Source organism: Xenopus tropicalis, chromosome 9, assembly GCF_000004195.4.
Source record: "Xenopus tropicalis strain Nigerian chromosome 9, UCB_Xtro_10.0, whole genome shotgun sequence".
Classification (NCBI taxonomy): Eukaryota; Metazoa; Chordata; class Amphibia; order Anura; family Pipidae; genus Xenopus; species Xenopus tropicalis.
In genome coordinates, this window is record NC_030685.2 from 54933356 (window position 1) to 54956295 (window position 22940).

At 39.0% G+C, this 22940-nt stretch overlaps 1 protein-coding gene across 1 annotated transcript; it reads left to right on the forward strand.

Annotated features, from left to right (window-relative positions):
- The first annotated feature begins 340 nt into the window (after positions 1-340).
- Positions 341-11644, forward strand: lrrc3 (leucine rich repeat containing 3). Its single transcript, XM_004917788.4, has 2 exons — positions 341-1269; positions 8385-11644. Exon 2 carries the CDS (start codon positions 8459-8461, stop codon positions 9233-9235), a length of 777 nt encoding a protein of 258 aa, XP_004917845.1. The 5' UTR covers positions 341-1269; positions 8385-8458; the 3' UTR covers positions 9236-11644.
- Positions 11645-22940: the final 11296 nt, after the last annotated feature.

Below are 22940 nucleotides of genomic sequence, written 5' to 3' on the forward strand. Positions count from 1 at the left end.
CTCTATAAGCTGTTTGTCATTACGTAAAGAGTTGATCGCATCCCTTTCTGAACTTGTCTGGTTGGAAAAAAAAATTTTTTATTTCCTCAACAACTCATTAATTTCTCTTTGTACAATCTTGGAATTTTTTTTATATAGAGGTAGCAGTATTAGGAGGGTCAAATGTGCTTACCGGGCAGAACTTTTCTCTTTGTACATCAACGCGATCCTTACATTGATCTATATATATATATATTTTTTTTTTTATTGCACAATGACTGTTATATAGAGCGGTTCTATAGGTAGCGGGTATTCCTTCTCATATATGTGGATTGTACTGTGGCTTCTTTTTACAGGTTACTGGTAAGAGAGGGTTATGCCTTTTAAAGGCAGAGTGAATTACAGTATGTTATGATTGTGATTTGTAAGTAGAAGTGATGGCCAAATGGGGAATTAAAAACACAATAACAGAATTATGATATGCATCACTTCACTTGCTTGCTTCCGGCTCTGCCTGTCTATCTGATGTACACATGGGAAATCTCCGAGAGAAATCACTGGATGTGCAAAAACCAATAACTAAGCATCATTCATACAGCCTGGGACTATAACAGTCTGTGGTTACGTAGGATTATAAAGGAGCTCTAATATCCAAATGAGCAATCATACTACGTTTAATGTAACTTTTGTCTTGAAAGTAAAATGCTTAATCTCTCCTTAAAGGAATCAGTCAGGTTTTATAGACATGACTGTTAGTCATTCATTTATTATAAGAATAAAATTGCCTTACTCTTTTTTATTCTTTCCTACGGGGTAACAGAGCACCATCCTTTGTGTGTGAATCTGCAAGACGCCATCAACTTGTATTAGAATGAGCGTCCCCCTCCTCAGCCTTTGTCTGTTTCTCCATTAAAAAAGAAAAGCTTTTTAGCAAGGATTCCACTGACAGGCAAGAGGCACGCGATACAGTGACAGCCCCTGGGAAGCCTGATTGGTCTGTGTGAGCACTGATGTTACAAGCAAAACAGAGTGGCTTCTATGAGCTCTGAAAATAGCAACAAGTGCTGGCCAATTCAGCTCAGCTATGGTCCCATTGCCACTGTGCCTCAGCCGAAGCCCCCTTGCACCACAAACTTCAGTGGAACTGAGGGTCAGCAGCCTTTCTGGACTTCAAGTTGCTGATGGTGGCAGTTTATTTTAAGCTGTCATCTAATTTTATCCAGGATTCTGCATTCAACTTTCAGAGGGAAGAAACAAGAAGCAGATATTAAGCACTTGGTTATCTATATGGTGAGTAGAACATATTACAATTGCCTCTTGTATAAAACAAGCTTTTAAACAGGACACCCTCTTCTAAACTCTCTACAGTTAAATTTTGCATTTTAATCATTTTATATTTATAATGTGACTTTTTTTGTGAAAATTCATATTAAAAAATATAAATTTTGAAAGTCACATGTGAATAATAGGAAAACCCCTGCCTTCTATAAAAACTTTCTGTTATGTGGAACAACTACTCTGCAGTAAAAGTGGCACCCCCTTTACTTTAACATACATAGTACCTTGATTGATGTTACTGTTTAAGAGATCTGCAGCATGTTGTCTATATAAGTTTGTAACATAAACTTGGTAATACAACTGTGCATGCAATTCAGTAAACAGCAGCTCATCACTGTGAATTTTCCCTTGTCCTGCACAAAGAGGCTGCAACATTGGGGGGTTTATTACAGGACATCTTTAAAAGGCCTGCGTTGGTGCCACTGCATCCTGAGAGTGTGCATCCTGAGAGTGTGCATCCCGAGAGTGTGCATCCCGAGAGTGTGCATCCCGAGAGTGTGCATCCTGAGAGTGTGCATCCTGAGAGTGTGCATCCCGAGAGTGTGCATCCCGAGAGTGTGCATCCTGAAGGTGCAATGCTGTGGCAAATACCTAAATACCTACATGCATGCTACATCACTGTGCTTCTCCCAGGTTTCTGCCCTACTTGTCAGCTAGCTCAGCTCTTACTGTTTTGCTTGCCTGTTGTTTATAATAATTCATATATTTGTATTGTTGTTATATTGCTCTACAGTGTCAGTTACCAATTGACTTAGTGATGCTTTTTATTAAATTAAGTATACAATACTATAACATGCACCTAGTATTAGTTTTGGGTAACCATTTTAACAGTGTTATCTATCTTTATTTGCATTGTCTGTCCTATCTTCATTTGTAATATTTTTATTTGTATTAATGTACACAAATTTAGTGCTACAAACACTGTGAAAGTAAAAAGGAGCAGAAGCTTGGCAGCTCTAACCCTGCCCATAAGTGTAAATATAATAATGATGGGATGTAGGAAAATGCTATTGGGAAGTTTGTACACAGACACTCTGTATGGAGATGAACAAGCTGCAACCACAAGGGGGAGTTGTGTCTGACACAGTTGCACCCTATGCATCAAAATAAGTGCAATTCATATGCATTTTGATGAATCAGACACAATTGCACTGAAAATGTTCAGAGTTAGGATGCCATCCTTTCTGGTTTTCTTAGCCAAAATTTGGCTGCACTTATTGACACAGCCCACAGAACCCTGAAATTATCATCAGCTTGAAGGTGGTGGAAGCTCCAGGGTTCCCCTGTGTCAGTGGGTGCACTTAGGACTCAAATACCTTTAATGAACGCAAAACACATCCACTTCTGACTTTGAAATGGCTGCAGCAGTGTCAACAGCACTTTTATTGCATCTATAATTAGAGATTCTTTCTATTTTCAACTTGTCAGTAAAAATTGAAAGAATGTTTCCTTTTTACTATCCATCTAGGCTAGAGAGTGGCAGAGAAACAAGGAACACAACACTTACAGTACATTCAACTTTAAAAAAGTAAACATTTTGGTGGAACTTCCTTTTCATTCATAACTTAGTTAAGGTGAAGAAATTTGTGTATGACGTGGTATTATTAGTGTTTTAGCTAGATCCATGCAAGACAAGCTCCGGTTATGCAGCTAGGCCAAAGCAGCATCTGCAGGTAAAAATCACCAATCAGTCAGACCTACTGTAAAATCTGAACCTTTATTGGTCACCATTCGTTTACACTGCTATTCTACTACAGACTACTTATTTATAAAGTCAGTCCCCTGATCAGATTTATTTTATGGATCTAAAATTAAAACCTTCAAACAGTTAACGAAACAGTGAAAATGTTCATCGAAACATATTCTAACTATATCATTGTAGTATTATACAGTATATTCGTACCAGGAAAACAATGCTCAAAACAGTATTCAATAGAAAAGGTGTAACACACTTGTGTAAAAGTCAATTTAGACCCTATAAAAAACAGGTAACATAATTAATAAAATAATGCATAGTTACAGCTAATCATGCATAACTAAATGCATAAAAGACACTCCTACTACTCGTATGCTTAGTTTTTTGTTCCCCTCTATCATTGCCTCCCAGATGAAATTTAGGTGAATTTTTCCATAAGATCATTAGCATCTTATTTGCTTGACTCAAGAAATTTGCATCCATATGCTCAAGGTACTAGGGCAGTGCTGTCCAACTTCTGTGGTACTGAGGGACGGAATTTTTCTAACCTACATGGTGGAGGGCCGATAATGGAAGCCAGTTTTGACCACTCCCCTTTTTAAACCACAGCCACTTGAAACCACACCTGTGTTATCACATGACCATACCCATATTAATTGTGGTAGTCTTGTAGATTGTAAGCTCTTTTGGGCAGGGCCCTCTTCACCTCTTGTATCGGTTATTGATTGCTTTATATGTTACTCTGTATGTCCAATGTATGAAACCCACTTATTGTACAGCGCTGCGGAATATGTTGGCACTTTATAAATAAATGTTAATAATAATAATAATAATAGTACAGCAAAAACCTGCCATACTTTGCCTGCCCTGCCTGTGTGTGCCATACTCTGCCTGCCCTATGCTGCCTGTGTGTGCCATACTCTGCCTTCCCTACCCTGCCTGTGTGTGTCATACTCTGCCTGCCCTACCCTACCTGTGTGTGCTATACTCTGCCCTCCCCTACCCTGCCTGTGTGCGCCATACTCTGCCTTCCCTACCCTGCCTGTGTGTGCCATACTCCGCCTGCCCTATGCTACCTGTGTGTGCCATACTCTGCCTGCCCTACCCTGCCTGTGTGTGCCATACTCTGGCAAACCTACCCTGCCTGTGTGTGACATACTCTGTCTGCCCTACCCTGCCTGTGTGTGACATACTCTGTCTGCCCTACCCTGCCTGTGTGTTCCATACTCTGCCTGCCCTATGCTGTCTGTGTGTATGGCACACACAGGCATCATAGGGAAGGCAGAGTATGGCACACACAGGCAGCATACAGTGACACAATGCTGGCACTGGTCCTACAGTATGCACAATAACTGTATATTTAAAAAAACGTTTTAATTGCAGTACCACCTCAGTCTATGTTCTTTTTATAGTGTGCAGGGTTTATTTGTGGGTTTCTACTGCTCCTACAGTCTGAGGTGAGAACAGGTAAACAATGTGGGGCTTACAGTCTAAGACTGAGGTGTGAACAATGTAGGGACTAAAAGGTGTGAACAGTACAGGGGATTACATGTTTAAACAATACAGCGGGATTACAGCCTGAATCAGAGGTGTGAAGCCATCAAAGCAGCCAGACAGGTAGGGGCCACACAGAGGGGGGCCTGTGTGCTGCAAGTTGGACAGCACTGTACTAGGGGAACATAAACCTAAAAGCATTCTGTCACTGGAAAACATATTTTTTTTTCAAAATTCCTCAGTTAATAGAGCTTCTTCAAGAGAATTCTGAATTTAAATCCTTTTTTCAAAACATCAACATTTTTATATATTTTATTTTGAAATTTCACATGGGGCTCAACATGTTATTACTTTTCCAGGTGCCCACAGCCATGGGACTTAAACATCAGTCCTTCTTTACTGTTGCATTGCAAGTTGGAGTAATATCAGGTACCTGACACCTGTATTGCTAAAAATGCTCCTATGCTTCCCCTAGTGGTAGATATCAGAATAGCACTCAATAGTGAAAATCCAAGTCCAGCTTGTGACTCTTCCAGTTACATGGGAGTAGGAGAAACAATAGCTTATCTGAAAGCAGTTCTATGGTGTAGTGCTGAAAACTCAGAATAAGGCACAATGCACTGAGATGGTTCAGAACCAGGCACAATGCACTGAGATGGCTGCTTACACACCAATATTACAGCTAAAAAAATAAATGTGTTGGTTCAAAAATAACATTTTAAGTGGTAGAATTCAATAATTTACAAGTTTAATGCCTCCCTATTCTTTTTCTAGCAAAGACAGGACTGGTCCACAGAGCATGTCAAACTGGCACTGAGAAATAGAAATAATACAGTGGAAATATTGACACTGCTCCTTCTCTCTGAGGCCCATGATTTAAATCTCAAAAACATTTTCAGGACTTTTAAAAGGGATGTCTATAAAGCTTTTCTATGTATCAGATTTTCAAAGTGAAATCCGGGGACACCTATAAAAATTCAGTGTGCTGCGCAAATCTGTATTCAGACCACTGAACGAGCCAAAAGACAAGGACACTCTTGATCCAATACCTGCACAAAGGGATTCTGTACAGGGCTTGGTGAAATGTTTTACCACTCAACCAAGTGACTTCTTCAGTTCAGCTGTGTTTAAGTGTTTATTTTGCATTTAAAATGTTTACGGCAATGACTATTGTAGCACTGATGACAAGATTTCAGGAAGGTTTTTAAAGTCATACTAACACATTCCTAAAATGTGTTGGCTTTAGTTGTAGGCAACACTGACTGAATAACAGTTTCCCCAGCTCCCTAAGCAGTTTCATTAGTGTTAAAGGATTCTGCCATAAGAATTCTCCCTGCTCTGTGTGTACTCAGGTCCCTTTAATTATCTGTTTGCTGCAAAGGGACATTAAACCTAGCAACCAAGCAGTGGTGTAAATGACAGACTGTTATAGCAATAGGAGAAGCCTGAATTGAAAGAAACATAATAAAAAGTAACAATAACAATACAACTGTAGCCTCAGAAAGCAATAGTTTTTTGACTGCTGGGGTCAGTGGCCCCCATTTGAAATCTGGAAACAGTCAAAAGAAGAAGTCAAATATTTCAAAAACTATGAAAAATAAAGACCAACTGAAAGGTTGCTAAGAATTGCTCATTGCATAACATACTACATTTACTCATCAAAGTGGTGATCATGGGGGTTGTAAGTTTACATAGAGAGTAGGCTCTATACATATGGTTGACTAGTGCTTCACATGAGGAAATGGTTGCTGGTTGAGTTGTTATTAAGGTCTATTGTAATCCTGGCGACTGGACTTGAAGTAAATTAAAACATTCAGTAGTTCAGCTGAACTTTTGTGAAGATACTGTATATTATTGGAGGAAGGAGAGCTGCCCAGATTTACAAATTAATGATATTTAATGCACTAAGCTAGCAGAATGCCTCTGACTTCTTTCAGATACATAATACTGGCTTATACTTTCATTACCACTATAGCCAGACAAGCTAGGTAAAGACACAGGACACTGGGAGGATGAAGAGTTAAAGATCCAACATATATAGTATAAGCAGTAAACACCACTGGCACCTCATAAATCATCCACCCTCGCTCAGTATAAAGTCTGTTCACTTAAAAACCGACAAGCCAACATGTATATAACGTATGGTGCGTGAGTAGGTAGTTGCCATCATTGCGTTTTACATGACAAGAAAGTCTGATGAATGCGATTCATGATAAAAAGTAATAATGACTGTTAAATGTAAGACATATGTTTATTATTCTGGGATTTCACAGTACAGCCATGAATAGAGGCTGATGGGCCATGTTAAACAGTTTATAATGAGCTTGTTTAAATAGCCGCTGATAGAAGATTTCTTTTTAATGAGTTCCTTTCAGCCCTGTGATTTACTGTTTTAACATGTGAGCTGCGCATTGCAACCACCATGGGGTTCTTTTCATAAAAAGTCTTTGCAGTAGACGCACTCCTACAAATCTGATTAAATAGATAGGCCCAGATGCCTCACATTTCCTCTGCAGTTGCTATAAACAGGGACTTTTTAGTGATCTTAAATTAGCTCATGTTTACAATACAGTAGTCAATAACTAATTATGCCTTTTGTGGCTTAGCAAGGGCAAATACAGGCATGTCCTGCACTTTCAGAAGGATGAGCTGTTTAGGTGTTAAGCTGGCCATACACGCAACAATACAACGTTGTGTACAATTTTCGGACCGTGTGTGGGCTCAGAATTAATGTACCATTGGGATTGGTCGTTTAGTCGATTGGACAGGTTAGAAAATTTTGGTCGGATGATGATAAAATCTGTGCATGGATTGTGTATTGGACGATATCCTTGGGGGACCTACAATGCATTTCCAGGAAGTCATTTTCGTACGATTGGTGTCTGACAACTGTTTCATGTACAGAGTTATTTTTAGGGCATATGCAAATTTGGATAAGGAAGGGTTAAAGAGACGCTGTGAAAACATTTCAGTTTCTGTGACAAAAAGTCACATGATTTTATGGATTTGGATTTGGTTCTGTCAGAGGCACAAATCTGAATCTTGCTAAAAAAAAGGCTGAATTCGTGCATCCCTAGTCTCTGTAAAGAACTTTATATAATGCTATGCAATTAATGATACTTAACTGAAGACTGACATTCATGCTACTACTTATAAGTAATCAGACAATTCATGTAAAACTGCTGCTGACTGGAGACTTGGAATTGTATTACATCAACATCATTGCACTGCCTCCCAATGCCATCATCACCCCCCCACCCCCACCAGACATTATCATCCCGGCCTCGTAGTCTGACTTTCTCTGCTGGGAAAGGTAACAATTGTAGCTATGGGACATCACTACCAATAACCCAGAAATATTGTAAAGAGAACCACGTTAAATCATCAGCACAGCAGCTCCAGAGCTGCTTTAAGGTACCAGAGGGTAAAGATTTCATTTAGTCTGGTGTGATCTTTATTAATAAACCCCAAAAACACCAAGGTGACTTGTTGTAACATGTCCAACTTGGTTTATCCATTAATACAGAGTATTCTTTGTGTATCTATTAATACAGTTGTACTTGAAGAACGAGAAATCCTGACCTTCTTTCTTATTATATCCTGTTATGTAGCACCTATTACACAACTGTTAAAATATTACTTGACATCTGTAAGATTGTAAGTGTGAGGTACCAGTGAATTAAGTTCTAGGGCTGCCAGTTTGTTTTGTGATGTGTGAACTGATCCAATGTGCAATACATATTTTAAGCATAAAAAGGTTATTCAGATATGGCTAGTCTTAATTCATGTGGTATGTGCAATCCAATTGCTTCATATGACTTGTTTGAATAACTTATATGAGGCTCGGACTGCTAAATCTTTTCAATTTTTGTTTTAGAGTGAATCCTCCTTAACTTCCAGAAAAAAGGAATCTTATGCATGATGAAGAGCTAGAAAGTGGAAACATCCAAAATGCATCTAGAAGACCATTTGAACAGATTCTTGGAATTGCTGCTTAAAAGAGGACTTTTGCTATTACTGTTCCATTTTAAAATCATTGCCACTTGCCCAAAGAGCTGTCAGTGCTCTGACATTGATGGAGCCACAGTTGTTCACTGTAGCTCCAGAGATCTGGAAGAAATCCCTATAGACCTCCCAATGGACACAGTATCCCTAAAACTGGATGCCAATAAGATCCATCAAGTGCCAAACAATGCATTTAAGGACCTGAACTATCTCCAAGAGTTGGACCTGTCTAGGAATTCGATTGAGAAAATAGATTTGGCAGCTTTTAAAGGGGTGTCAGAAGGTCTGAAGCTGTTGGATTTATCTGGAAATCAGATTCACAGTATTCCTAAGGAAGCCCTGGCTAAACTTAGAGCCAAAATTCGGCTTTCCAATAACCCATGGCATTGTGATTGCAGCCTTCAAGAGATGCTGAGGGAACTAATATTAGACCCAGACACAGTTAATGAAATTTCCTGCCAGACATCTGTTCAGGAAGAATATGTTGGGAAGCCCTTGATCCAGGTTTTAGACTCTGGCATAAACTTTTGCAACATTCATAACAAAACCACTGATGTTGCTATGTTTATTACAATGTTTGGTTGGTTTGCAATGGTGATAACCTATGTAGTGTACTATGTGAGACACAACCAAGAGGATGCTAGGAGGCACCTGGAGTACCTCAAGTCCTTGCCCAGTACCCAGATAGCCAAAGACTTTGATACTATCAGCACTGTGCTTTAAATATGGATAACTTCAGGCGAAACAGTTCTTTTGCCAATTGCAGCAGTAATTTAATGGGACAAACAGAATTACATAACAGGCTAACTGTAGCAGGACTTTTCAATTTTAAATATTGAATTCAATATTTATAACATTTGTTAATGAGTAAAGTGTTGGGGTTAAATTTATTGTATTCATATGGTTTATAGGCCTATAAGCATATGTTATTAGACCTGTTAAAAGTTACTTTCAAAGTTACTTCAGTATGCCATTGGATGACAACATTGGGTATATATGGGTTGATGCAGTAAAAGATTGCATTATTGTTATTTGCTGCCTAAATCAGTTACCGGGTGCATTCTTAGGACTTGTCTTGGCTCCAAATATCTACGGGGACCTGAGATTTTGGTATTGCATATTGCAATAGAAATATGGATGTAATCTGTCCAACTATTTACCCCAGTGTTAACACATTTGTGTATTATACAAAGAATATATACTACAGTACAAAGCAAAGCATTTTACCTGTCCACTGAAACACTTTGTCTTCCCTTTGGGAAACAAATATTTGGTATTCTATGAAGTAAATAAAGTAAAGAGTCTTCACTGACCAAAAGTTATAAAATGATTGCCAGAAAACAGAAACAGTTTCTGTGCTTTCAGAAAGAGGCATTTCTGAGATATAAAACAGGGCCTAATCTCATGGGATTGAAAATGCTTTACTTGGAACCTATAGGATTTTTATTAGGTCAGTGGTTGTAAAGAAAAATTAGACTTGGATTCATTGGAATACTTGCCCCCAAATGGCAGCATTTACATTAAATGCCTTCTGCATGATTGCTCCACCCTGATGGATCACATATTTCAGGGAAGTAAATGGCAGGTCCAATCACTGCTGTCTGAGGACCTCCCATCCTCAAAAATGGAAACATCAATAATACAGATTTTTAAGCTAACTGCAGTTGGTAAGATTGCATTGTATTCAGTTAAAAACAACTAAATTGAGCAACCATATCCTTCTGGGCATGACCAGCCTAAGTGACTGACTGTAGTAGGCCATTGCGGAGTAAAATTAAATGTTGTTTATTTTCTATTGGATAGTCTGCACTGGAGTTTAGTCCATCAATATGACTTCATGGAATTTAATAGGGCAACTTACCTTCTCTGTGTGCTCACTGGCCTGTGCACGTCCACTTTCAGGTACATGGAGTAGCATACCTGGGGGTCCCTCCTTCCTGCAGTGGCAATTTTCAATTGAATTGCATTAGGATGCCTTATTTTTTAAGTGGAATCTCTGCCTCGTTACCCTGATCAGTGAGGATATGCACTAATACTGTGTTATTAATTTTAACAGGACTACATGCCCTGTGGGCATGTCTGTAGACCTTTCTCGCTGAAAATTATTTTGCCAGAAAAATCTTGTTCTTGCAACTTAACCCTAATAGTTCCACTTCACAAGCTTTTCCTGATCTATTCATATTGCACGTGCAGTTATATATATTATAATGAGGCAGGCACTTGGCTTTACACCATGGAAATGTTCCACCTATTACTAAGGGTATTATCACTACCTGCACAAAAACGTATAAAGTAAACTTTGAAAATGTTGCCATAATTGGGCCCCCACTATAGTTCTTGTTAAGAACAAGATCCAGGGCATTTACCACCACCTGATGATGGCCCTGAAACACAGGTATCTCTTATAAATTATTATAAGTACATAACATGCCAAGATGCAACTAATAAACATAGCAATCACTAATCACCCATTCATACCTTACCCCAAACTCTTAACCAATTTACAGTGCCTATGGTTTATGATGTTGAGCTGAAAAGTGATAAAAGTTCGGGGCAGAAATAATGACCTGTGGGCAATTTAAGATTTTCGCCTGATTTTCCTAATCCACTTATTTGATACATATACATAAGCCTGTGGAGTGGCCTGTGGAATAAGTGTCTGATTGCGCAAAACAGTTGTGCTGGGGCCCCATACATTTGCCAGTGGTCTACCAATTAAACTGAAAATTACAATAATGGGTGACCTGGTTGCTGTGTAAAAAAAGGGGCGAAAGAAGAGCACTCTTCTGCATTTAATCACTTTTGCTTTCTAAGGAGGGGTTTATGGGTTGTTGCTTCAGCAGCATTTTAAAAAAATAAACAATTTGTACATTGACCTCCTCATGAAGAAATGTTCTCTTATCCTTTTTTTAGTGTAAGCTTTTCTAGAATGTATGTCACTCATTGTAGTGCTCTTTGAACAAAGCAGATCACAGGACACTGGAAAGAGCAATGTATGTAAAAATATCAGCCAACTTCAGAAGAAAGACGCAGACAAGGCTTTGTTGTGCCCTTTCATAAAATAGCACATGATGAAATGCCTTAACTTATGTTTTATTTTTGAGAAAAATAATAAAATAGCCATTACATTTATCTGATTTCTTGTTGAGTTTACTAACCTGAACCAGAGGAGACCACTTATACTTCTTTGTCAAATCACCATAAAATGTAGCTAGGATAATAATACATCCAATAACATTTTTAGTGTTTATTAATAGGTTTATTACTGTCTGCCATAGTTACACTCCAGTTCAACACTTAACTTCTGTGCCAGAGAATATTGTTACAGATATAAGAATTCAGTTGAAATTACTGAATGAAAACCACCATGGTTTAAATAGATCTTTGGATCCTTGGAGCTTTCAGATGTAAGGAAATTACAACAAAAAATCACTAACTAACTAAATCTCATTACCAGTTTTAATGAGCACCATGTATATTAGCATTCTGACCGCGCGTATTTACTAGTAGGCAGGATGCAAAGTAAACATTATAAATAAACATTGAGTCTTCGAATACGATGACAAAATAGTGTTTGATTTGGGTCACTAGACATTGAGGACACTGAAAGTCAGAGCATGCTATCCGAGCACTGAAAGTCAGCAGATATTGAGAGCTTGAGCATAACAAACAGAAATTCAATGCAAAGCAATTGGAAACCTTGACTAGTAAGATTTCACCTTGAATTTTGGTGAGGTTTTTAAGACCTCACCTACAGGTATACTGTAAGTACAATAGAATTTGTTCAGAGAAGGGTAACTAAGATGGCTCATACTCTAAATAATCAAGACTGTCAGGAAAGGTTTTAAGACCTTCATATGTTTCACTTAGAGACAGGACAGCTCAGTGAACAGATCAATTTGTGCCGTATTTCAATCTGGTGTCGCCCTTGGTACTAGACCCCCAGCTGTACAGTCTGTGCATGCTCTGATTGCCAAAATGGGGGGTACCTCCCTCCTTTTTGGTAGTGGGACATGGCTAGAACAGGGTATAAAATTAGATCATTTTAAGGGCTAAATTTTAACATATTTAACTGGTGTCAGCAGCTCTCCATTTTCGACTTTCAGTCACTCTGGTTTCTAGAGCCAAAATATTGGGCAGCTGCATACATGGAATTTTAATGCTTAGCTTCTTAAATCATTAATAAATGATCCAGGTCTATTAATGGGTAATGTTTTCCAAAACACTCTTTTTATCAGTTGATGTTTTTGTTTTAGGGAATAAACAGGCTTTCCAATAAAATACTGTTATTTTGAAATTACTTTCTGCTTGCACATTATTCCCAAGTGCTTTAACATTCTAACCTTTACAATTAAACATGGAGCTTGTATAGTAAAAGCTTATTGAAAGCATAAGACAGTGTAATTATTACCTGCAGTCACAATATTCTTACCCAACACCCATTTACTAAGATGCAGCCAGCACAGATAGTTCCAGAAATGGCTGTTTCTGCTGTGCACTAGCAGTAATTAGTGGCACTGGGTACACTAAGTACTGACTTCTATGATGGCAGTAAAACAGATTTCTAGATTATATATATATGTGGAATGCGCACACTGCTAATGGATTTATTTGCTGCTCAATACAGCAATATAGTGTGGCTACTTCTACTGAGCTGTGAGGGGGCAAGTTCTGCTTGCAAAAAAGTATTTACGAGACATAAGAATTGCTAAGGAGTTTATTCAGTTTTATCTACTGTGCTGTAAAACTTTCACATTTTAAGTGGTAGTACTGGATTATCAGCAAGAATAACGGATATAAAACTGCCTTAATGGAATAAATGGGGTCGAGAGAGTCCATTCGGAATAAGTGCAAGTAATAAAAGAAGTGCCTCAGTGGTCTCTATTATGGTCTGTCCTATGATTGCTTGTAATATTGATGCAAAACTGTATTGAGCTTCTGACAGAGCTGGTATAGCTTAGTTAGAGGACCTGGCCAAGATGTACCAATGGTATTTAATCCAAAATACTTCATGCAGGGCAAAGCAAATAACTTGAAAAACAGAAAACCCTCAAAAAAGTGTTTTGTCCTGGAAAATATCTCTCTCTTAAAAGCCGCAAGTGGGACTGGATAAAGCCTGTGAAGCCAGTGGTTTCGTTTTGTCAAATTCTCTCCTATGAAAGCTAATGGTGGGGGAGGTTCAAGCCCAGTAAGATTACCATGCAGGGAGGTGCCAGCCTATGAAAATGACCAGAAGTAAATATTTAGCACCATATGGGTTTATTTCTGTAGCTAAGTTAGAGGACCTGACCAGACATTCCAATGTACATGTAAGGCAACACAAATAACTGATGGAGTAGTAGAGGCAAAGAAAGTGTATTTTTATTCCTTATGATCATACAATAAAGGGTGGTATTGTATAACTGGATTCATCCGAAACAATTTTAGGCATTAATTACTTTGCTTTAAATTTCTTTGCTGGCTCAAAATGTAGAGAAACAAAGAGTTTCCAGAAACTCCTGAAATGATGCAGTATGGCTGCCACTTTGCAGAGTTATTTGACAAAATTGGAAAACTGGGCAGCAAAAAGAAAATGAGGTTCAATGTGGACAAGTGCAAAGTTATGCACGGTGGTAGAAATAATATAAATGCAAGTTATATACAAAATGGCAGTGTGTTGGGGGATCCTTAATGGAGAAGGATTTGGGGTTTTTGTAGATAACAAGTTGTCAAATTCCAGGCAGTGTCATTCTGTGGCTACTAAAGCAAATAAAGTGCTGTCTTTATAGGTCCCTGGTAAGGCCTCACCTTGAGTATGCAGTGCAGTTTTGGGCTCCAGTCCTTAAAAAGGATATTAATGAGCTGGAGAGAGTGCAGAGACGTGCAACTAAACTGGTAAAGGGGATGGAAAATGTAAGCAATAAGATTAGACTGTCACGTTGGGGTTGTTTTCTCTGGAATCCTCTAGAGAATTTGCACCAATGGATAATGGACTGAGTTTACGAAGAGGAACCATGAGTGTTTGGACTTTTTTTCTGTGTTCTCTGGAAAAAGGGCGCTTGCGAGGGGACATGATTACTCTGAGTATAGGTTATGAGTGCTGGGTTTACTTGGAAGTGTTGAACGAGATGGACTCTGGTCTTTTTCAACCCTATGTAACTATGTAACTCTGTATAACCAGGGCACATCAGGTGCCATATTGTAATATGAGAATAAGTGCATGTGACACAAGAGCTAATGTACTGTGTGCGTGGGTGAGGTATCTTAGTTGCTTTTTAGTTATCTTAGTTTCTGGAATGTACTGTACAACAAATATCTCTTATGTGTTTCAAGTCCTTTGAGTGTTGACCTTTTGTTACATTAGCTAAAAAGGTAGATAAAAATGGCTGGCTGACCAAGAAATAAAGAGAAATGAATAAGCAGTATAAAAAAGTCCCTGCTATTAAGTACTGTCAAGTGACATTTTTCTTTAAAAAAAAAAAAAAAAAAATAGGGAAAAGGTTTCTTTATGCACAGATTATTTATTTTGTGTTTAAGTGCATTTATGCATGAGTCGGGCTGCCATCTTGCTACTCAAAAACGCTACTTTCATGCTTTCAGTGTTGGTCTTTCTTCCCATGGGTACAGATACACAGAAATGACTGGTACCAAGTAACTCATGTAGTGCCATGAAATGCATTGGAGCCAGGGCCGGATTTCTCTTCTGGGCGCCCCAAGGCCACCCCTGTTGGTGCCCCCCCGTGCGCATGCGCAAACGCTCGCCCCCCCAGTGCGCATGCGCGAACGCAGCCGCGAGTGCGCATGCGCTCTTTAAACTCCCATACGGAGCAGTGGGGAGAGGTCCTGTCTGCTTCGTATGGGAGCCAAGTTTAAAAATTTTCTTGCGGCGGGGCGGCATGCCGCCCCTAAGCTTCTGCCGCCCTAGGCCCAGGCCTTTGTGGCCTCTCCACAAATCCGGGACTGATTGGAGCCAGGGCCGGATTTCTCTTCTGGGCGCCCCGAGGCCGCCCCTGTTGGTGCCCCCCCCCCGTGCGCATGCGCAAACGCTCGCCCCCCCAGTGGGCATGCGCGAACGCAGCCGCGAGTGCGCATGCGCTCTTTAAACTCCCATACGGAGCAGTGGGGAGAGGCCCCGACTGCTCTGTATGGGAGCCAAACTTAAAAATTTTCTTGCGGCGGGGCGGCATGCCGCCCCTAAGCTTCTGCCGCCCTAGGCCCGGGCCTTTGTGGCCTCTCCACAAATCCGGGCCTGATTGGAGCAGACCACACTGCAACCCCATTGTCTGTTCTATGGCTTGCTATAGGGAAAATAAATATAAAGAGGTCACCTTTTCTCTTTATGGCTGGTGTGGGGGGCCAGTAACTGGAACAGATTCTGTAAAAGAGCAGCTGAGTGGGTGCAGTGAGAAGGAAACAATTATCAGAGACAAGTGAAGCGCTTCTAACCCTCTGGTGCTTCTCTTGCTGAACAGGGAATCACTAGCTTACATCATCCCCAAAATAACAGATGCTTGGGACGATAAAGGGAAGGAAAAAGGAAAATATAATATAAACTGTTATTCCAGAAATTCAGTATTAACACCTGAAAAAATCAGTACGTAAGGTCTGATTCAGAGAGCTATAACATAATGGCAGGAAACGTAATTCTACCCCCGGTTCCAATAACTGTGAAGGAGTTGATGAATGAGCACCAAGGGGTTTATTATTTCGTATTTGAATAAAACAATAAATGTGCCAAAAACTAATATTCCATTTCACTGTATGAATAGCAATTTGGAAATATGAACACTTCTTGTCATCCTCATGGAATTTGTAATGTGATACTGTAAAGCTGTAAAAACATCAGTCAGAACAAGAGTGCTGTGCATTTATTAGTCCTCAATTCAATGTTCTCACTACTCATACAGGCAAGTGCACTTAAAGCAGAAGGAAAGGCAGAATCCCCACCCCCCGAGGTTTTATGTCAATTACTTAAGACTCCAAACCAATGTGTCTCTTCTTCCAGAAATGCCCACCAGGGCTGCCACCTTAGGGCCTCTCAGCCCAGTCATAAACTCCTCAAACTGCCACCAGCCTCCACCCACTCAGTCACCAACTCCTTAAATCCTCTGCCAGCCTCCACCCACTCAATCACCAACTCTTTAAATCCTCTGCCAGCCTCCACCCACTCAGTCACCAACTCTTTAAATCCTCTGCCAGCCTCCACCCACTCAGTCACCAACTCCTTAAATCCTCTGCCAGCCTCTACCCATTCAGTCCCAAACTCCTTAAATCCTCTGCCAGCCTCCACCCACTTAGTCACCAACTCCTTAAATCCTCTGCCAGCCTCCACCCACTTAGTCACCAACTCCTTAAATCCGCTACCAGCCTCCACCCACTCAGTCACCAACTCCTTAAATCCTCTGCCAGCCTCCACCCACTCAGTCACAAACTCCTTAAATCCTCTGCCAGCCTCCATCCACTTGACGCCACATACCTTTACCTCCTCCATTTTTCTCCTCATAACTGTGCAGCTATACCACAGGAAGTGACCATCATAACTTTTTGAAAAAGGCTGAATCTTGGCCGAATCCCAAACCGAATCCTGGATTTGGTGTATCCCTAATAATTTGGTAGCAGTACCGTGATCTAGTTAAACAGATTAACACGATTTTTTTCATTAGGTTAAACGGATGTGTGTCACAAGTGAAGTAATAGTGCACATGGACTGTATAATTTATGGACAGTTATAACTATCAACTGAATATAAATTGCACAATGGAAGAGAATCATAACGGACATTTAGGAGGATGGGTAATGAAGGTCACATCCTGTGGTATCTGTTTAAAACACTTGGTTACTGGTTATTGAGTTACACTTGATAAAGGGCCGTGTGTGGCTTGAAACATGTTGTGCCAATAAAAAGCACTTGCAGCAAGTTTTGCATCTTGTTCAAATTGTGCTTAACAATCTGCTACCTCTTTTCTTGTTTGAAAAGAAATTTATAAACAACTTTATATATACAATTTAAAAGTTATTTGTATTTAATTACTATTGAAAGCAGCATCTGTCTATCATTTTCCACACTGTTGGTTCTGACTATATGTAGCATGAAAACAATGTTGCAGTAGCCACCTTTAATTTAGCCAAGACCAGGGTTGGACTGGGGGGTGCAGGGCCCACCGGGGTTGTGGCCTTCATTGTGGCTCCCATAACCCCCCGCCCCTGCTGCTCGCCTAACCCCCTCCCCTACATGTTCATACTTTTTTCTTACCTTCAGCACTTCAGGGGAGGGAGATCTACGGACCAGGAGAGCGCTGGATGGGATCGGGTCAGGTTTTTTACTGGTGCCCCGCTGGCCCAGTAGGACCCTGGCCAAGACACCATTTCCCATAATGTCTTGCACACTTCAGTGATGACCCATATTTAGGGCAAGGACACACAGGTTGATATTGCCCCTCCATTCATTTGAATAAGAATCTCCTGAAAGTCCCCAATGCCATTGCATGTAGATTATGACTCAAAAACATGGGTTCATGGGGGCTCCTGCGCTTTCCATACGTGTTGTGTTTAGTGACACCTGCGCAAGGTTACCAGACAATATGCATCATCGTGCACACTTATGGGCTTATTCACCAGTTTTTGAGTTTATTTTCTAAATCAAATAAACTTGCGTATTGAATAGTCCCTTATTTATAATAAGGAAAACACGTGCGGATAAAAAACTGAAATATCTCAAAGTTTTACAAGTTTAAGAATATGGCTTGACTTTGCCTATGGCAATTCCCATTGATAGAAACTCGCAAGCTTTTATATGGCAAATTTTTACAATCCAATTGCTGGGTTTTCAAACGTAATAAATACCAGACATTCGAGTTTTCGAACCATGACTCAAATTCAAGTTTTTTAAGCACAAAAATTGAATTGAGAAAAAAATGAAACTTGACCATTGATAAATCTGTCCTTAAGGGGGTGATTTATCAAAAAAAAGATTGACTGAAACTCTATAAATTCTAATTTTTTTACATTTTTAAACTTGTTTTCCCGAATGTTTAACATTTACTAAAGAAATCCGATTGGAAAAGTTGCTGTGAGAAAAAACAAACCTTTTTGTCAAGTTTATAGAATTTTTGCTGTGACAATTGGAAAAAGTTTTAGACAAAACCCTGTGTCAAAAATCCAAAATTGCTAAAGTTTGTTAAATTTTTAAGGAAAGGGAAGGTACTTTTGCCATTAGCTTCTACATAAACTTGGCAAGTTTAACCTGGAGAACTTTTGAATTTGGATTTTTAGACATAGTAGACATAGTAGATCTCAGAAAAACATTTTTTCTCTGTGACTTTTACCACTAAAAATCTGATTCATCAGAAATACAGACTGGAGCAATACAACGGGAACGGCTGTGCGATCTTCTAAGCTTAACATCTTTTCTCTTTACTCTCCTCTAGTTAAAAGAGGGTTTTCCTTTTGTTATTATTGTTTATATGTTTAATTGATGTTTACACAATGACATAACAGAATACGAAGAGCAGCTGACGCAGAAATGCACGAGGACAGTCAGATAAACTATATAAAGAAGGATCCATATATAAAGAACTGAATTCAAAAAGCAGCTTATCAGTCTGTATTCAGTTTCCATCAAAAAGGAGACTCCAGCTAATAAAGATACTAGAATCTATATGTATGCTCAATAAACTGGTATACTCTCCAAGAGAAATATCTGTTAGCCTGAACCGATGTAAAATGTCATACGTGTTATCTCCTCAACTCTTTTCTATCACACTGTATAAAAATGAAAATCTTGAATGTTTCATAAATAAAGAATATACAAAAAAAAAAATCTGATTCAAAGGGTTGTAAATTAACGATAATACATATAATACTACCCACAATTTCAAAATCCTGTAGTACAGAGAAAATAGAAATATATGGGCTGCTCTGGGTGCATAGAATTGAATTATTTGAAAATTCGACAAACAACAGTTGCCTATGTATAAAGCGATACAGCAATCAGATATATCCAAATGATACCCAGAAGGGGGATCCAATGGCACAAGGGAGTCATTTTCATAGCTTGATGCTATAGGAAATAAGCAATAGGAGCAGTTTTACAGGTTATCCCTCACAACAAGAGTATTACTGCATGATTAATAAATGACATTCTTATGACACTGATTTCAAATGTTTTATTGCACATATGTCTGCCATGTAATCCTAAACTTAAATGATCAATAATAATAATAATAATAAATATCTCAATTATATTAAAATGTTACATTTGTATTTGAAAACCATGATATATGCATTGATTTATACAATATAAACAAACAAATTTATAAAATATGCAGGTATAAAAAAGAGACACATTTGCAACATTTTCTACATTTAGACAAATCAATGTATTTACAAAGCCTTTTTGTGCCACAAACAGAGACAAAATTGCGGCTTATATAGGCTATTCAATTCTTCTGCCGGAAAAAGACTTATCAATGTAGTAGCTACTACTTATAATAGCACCAGTATTTGTGAAAATCCTAGGAGAAAGCAAAGCATTAAATGCAACTCCCAAAACAGCTACACAATAGCTTCCTAACAACCACAGATAAGTTAAGCACTTTCAGCTATTTATTGACTTAAGCACTTTTTTTTTGCAGACAAATGTACATTTCTAGAGAAAAAAACATATTTTTATACAGGATGGGATTTTATTTTAAGCATTTTCTGTTTTCTCTGCAGCAAACTTTTGTAATTGTAGAAGCCAAAGGGAAATAAATTCAGAACCACTGCTGGGGGGCAAGTGCTTGACACTGCAAGGGTCATTTAGTATTTGCCCAGGCAAAAGTGCAAGAGCACCAAGGACTGCAAAAGTGTGCCCATTAGTGCTTATCCATGGAGCACTTCTGCCTGGGGAATGGGGTACTTTGCACTTTGCACTGCAGAAATTCGGAAGGCGTAATGTGCAGCATCTGAGGGTGCAGGCAAAACAAAACTGGACAAAAGCCATCCATTATCTTAAAAGATATTGTTATAAATATTGGCTATAATAATTCTATGTATGTATAGAAATTGTGCCTATGGACTGTACTAGACCAATACAATGCTACTAGGGTTATGCAACCATATGATAGGTTGCCCTTGTCTTAACACCATTAAGAGGTTTGTTCCAGAAATTTGGCAAACGTTAGCCTTATACGTCTAGAAGGCTAACAGAAATAGTCATAAATAATATGAACATGATTTATTTGCCAAGTGTAGTTCAACAAAGCACTAAAACTATTTACTATGTCCCCAAATCTGTTTACATTATGCAGCAAAATATATCAACCCATAGATAGGCCCTTATAAGCAAAAGGTGACTGTAAATAAAGTCTGTTGGCTATATAATTAATGGGCCATACTTCTTATAATAACCATCATACATGGCTTTATGGTCACTGGGATGATAGTATAATAGAGCACCAAACTATACAGCAAAGCAATGTAATCAATTGCAGATAAAAATGTGACAGTCGGGCTTGAGGTGATATTGGACTAAACAAAACTACAAAAGTATGTGGACACTTTTTGCAATTATTAGAATTGGCTATTTAAGACACAGGCATCATTGCTGACACAGGTGCCACTTTATTACACAATGGCATGAAAACTCTGTGATTGCTCCTTCCTGGCAACAGTTTGTTGAAGGCCCAATCCTATTTCGGCATCATATTGCCCCTATATCCATACAGAAAAGGTTTGCAGAGGGGAGAGTGAAAGAACGTGACTTATTTGCAAAGAGGCCTGACCTCAACCCAATTGAAGATCTAAGCATTCAGAACACTGATGGAAGCTAGGCCTGTAGCACCAACATCAATGCCAAATGTCCTTACGAATGGAACCAAACACCATTCAACAAGTCTTTCCAGAAGAGCTGAGGGTAAAGGCTGTTTCAGCAGAAAAAAGAGGGCCAACTTACTATCCTTGTTTTTAGCAAGAGATGGGGATAGGCAGGTATCCACATACTCTTGGCCATTTAGTGTACATATGATGATGCCTATAAGTACTTAGACTGTTCAGAGGGTTTAAGGGTCATTCCAAATAATGACAAAATACTAAAGGGGTAATTTACTATAAGGAAGGCAATGTGAATAAAATAGGAGCAATGTGCACAGTGCATACTGCCTTCCTTGAATGAAGAATTACCACAGGTCTCTGCCCTCTATTTTGAATACAATGCTGCCTTCATTCAGCGGTGCAGTATTAAAGAGGGAATGGTGAGGGAGGCACCTAGGCATTACCTAATATCCCATAACTTGCTCGCTCTGACACTGTGGCCTGCACCTTGTGCTAAATTTTTATACAGTGCAAAGTGCAGCCAGACTATGTACTGTAAATGAGCACAAAGGTGCATTTATTATCTGACCTGTCACAAATTAACGCCCACAAATGGGCATTCTCATAGTTTGGTAGTACTAAAACTCATGTTATAGTCAGCAAGTATATAATAAGAATGTTTTTCAGGAAGATAATGCCAGAAAATGCTTAAAAGCAACAATAGAGCTAAATATCTACAGTTTCTTTAGAAACAAATTGCAAAAAAATTCCATTAAGACTGCATGCTTCTATTGGCTTTCTTTTCTTCCTCCTATAAATGAAAACAATGAAACTCTAATACTCTGCTGCTCCTTTCACAGTTTTTACCCAAATATTACATTCACTGTTTACATTTGTTAGAAGCAGTAGGATATGAATGAGGAATCTAGATTCTATATTACCTGCAAGCCTGCGATAAAGCATTTGCACAACAAAGCCACCAACTCGGCACCATGTGGAACAAACTGTTCCGCGGATAAAGCGTAAATAAAAACTTTATAGGAAAATGCATTCTATTTATAAGTTAATTTTACATTCTCTTTATCTCTCTCAGTGAAACGTGTTGGCACATCGGCCTGACGTTACTTAGTTATAAGCATATTTGTGTTTCTAAATTTGAGTAGATGCTACTAAGCTTTTCAGTGTTTTGGTATCATACATGGATTAGAATGTCCTGTCATGGCTAAACTGACATACAACATGGTGGAATGCTTGCTAAGCCTTCCAGAAAAAAATACTTTTCAAAATACAGTTTTTTAGGCATAGAACTTTTTTTTAGGACAGTTAGTTTAGGCAACAAGAAAAGCTATATAGCATCTTGTTATTGTTTCTGTAATTCACTACAGATGCACCAAATGCAGAATTCAGTTTGCCTGAATCCCAGCACTTTTTGAAGGAATCAGATTTGTCACATGATATTAAAGCTCTGGACAACTTAGCATTTTAGTTTAGTTTGAGTTGGTGAGCGGCAGGATGGGAGGAATCAGGAGGATGAGCACGAGGTGGGTTTGTCGGTAAAAAACATAGGGGGGGGGGAGATTGGGGGCCAGGTTGCCTAAGGCAACCTTATGGTCCAGCACTGAACATAGAAACCAGTGCACTGTCCAACAAAAAATAT